The sequence below is a fragment of the Entamoeba dispar genome, genomic scaffold (assembly GCF_000209125.1).
Source record: "Entamoeba dispar SAW760 scf_1105229462033 genomic scaffold, whole genome shotgun sequence".
Classification (NCBI taxonomy): Eukaryota; Evosea; order Mastigamoebida; family Endamoebidae; genus Entamoeba; species Entamoeba dispar.
Genome location: NW_001854990.1, coordinates 1 through 1,735, shown reverse-complemented (window position 1 = coordinate 1,735; position 1,735 = coordinate 1). Strand labels below are relative to the sequence as shown.

Sequence of the window (1,735 nt, the reverse complement as noted above, 5' to 3'; positions counted from 1 at the left end):
ATGAACAACAAACATATTGAGTGTGTAGAAATGCATGGACAACAATCTTCACTTGAACTTCAATCAATAAATAATTTAAAACAGTTAATAATAGATGGGATTAATGAAATAAAAATAAATGAAAAGAATGAAGAACAGGGAATTACTACAACTAATAAAAGAAGATATTGGAAAGAAATACAAGAGAATATCTACACATTCCAAAATCTTGAATTACTTCGATTGAACTATTGCTCTAATTTAAATGTTAGTTTAATATCAAATAAATTAAAGAGTATTGAAGTAATCAATTGTAGAGAATGTAAAATTAATATTAAATCAGATTGTATTGAAAGATTGAAATTAGAAAGAAATAAACAAACACAAATCAAATTATCAACAAATAAATCAAACAATATTTGTATTAAAGAATGTGAGAATTTCAAATTTGAAATAGAATCTAATAATGAACAAAATATTGAAATATTAGAAGGAAAACAGATTAATGTAAAATCAAAATGTCCAATCAATAAACTGATAGTATCACAATCTAAACAAGTGAATATTACAGGAAATGAAAGATGTAATACAATGAAAGTTATTGAATCTACAATCAATGAAATTGATGTTAAACCAAAAAGAATTATATTTAAATCAATTGAAGAATACATTAAAGTACCTCTGAAAGAAGCAGAAGAGATATATATTGTATCAATGAAAGATTATATCTTTGAAGAATTATTTGATAAATGTAAGAAATTATGTATTGATGAATGTGAGAATTGTCAATTCATAATCAACAAGAATCAAATCAAAGAAATGAAAATAACAAAATGTAAAAACACAGAAATCACAGGGAAGTTAGATAATATTGAAGAAATCATCACAATAGATAATGAAGAATGTAATATTCCAGAAACAAAGAATGTTATAAAAGAAGATACAGAAATAATAGAAATAAATAATACAAATAAAGATATAGAAATAGAAACAGATAAGAAATATGTTATAATAAGAAATATTCATGATCATAATATTAAAATTAGAAGTAATATTAATAGTGATGTTACAATAGAAAATTGTAAAAAATTCAGATTTGAAGGAGAATATGAAGAATATGGAAATATCAAACTCATTAATTGTATGGGTAATGATACTCCATTTATTGGTGAAAAAACTACATCAAGAATTGGATGTGCTGAATCAGTAATGATTAACAAATTTGAGAATAACTATTTTAAAATTGGTAAAATTAAAAAATCATTAGAAGTTATTGATAGTCAAGTAGGTATTGGTGTATCATCAATTGATGATAACAATATCATTGACAAAGTGCATATTGAAAATACTAAATTATATGGAACTGTATCAATTGTACCATGTAACAAAGTCTGTATAATTAACAGTACTGAAACTTATAGTATCATTCAACGATGTAAAGAAGAACTTGTATTGAAAAGAATGAATGACATTAGAATTAAATTAAGTGAATCTTTGAAGAAGCTTGAAATGGAAGAGTGTGATCTAATTGATATTGATAATGACATGAAAGGAAAAGAAGTTAAAATGGTAAGATGTCATGATATAAAGATAGTTGATACATCAAATTCAATCAACCAGATTGACTGTGATAATGTTGAAGTAATAACAGAACAACAAAATGAAATGATGGGAGGATTTGGAATGATGAGAGGATTTATTCCTAATAACATGCCAATGGGAGGTTTTGGTGGTGGATTCAATCGTTAATACGAAA

At 24.4% G+C, this 1,735-nt stretch overlaps 1 protein-coding gene across 1 annotated transcript, besides 1 other annotated feature; it reads left to right on the top strand.

Annotated features, from left to right (window-relative positions):
• On the top strand, window positions 1–1,728 carry EDI_104320 (uncharacterized protein; the record flags this gene model as incomplete). The annotated part of the gene is made up of 1 exon (XM_001739183.1): window positions 1–1,728. One exon carries the CDS (start codon window positions 1–3, stop codon window positions 1,726–1,728), a length of 1,728 nt encoding a protein of 575 aa, XP_001739235.1.
• Window positions 910–1,037: a microsatellite.
• Window positions 1,729–1,735: the final 7 nt, after the last annotated feature.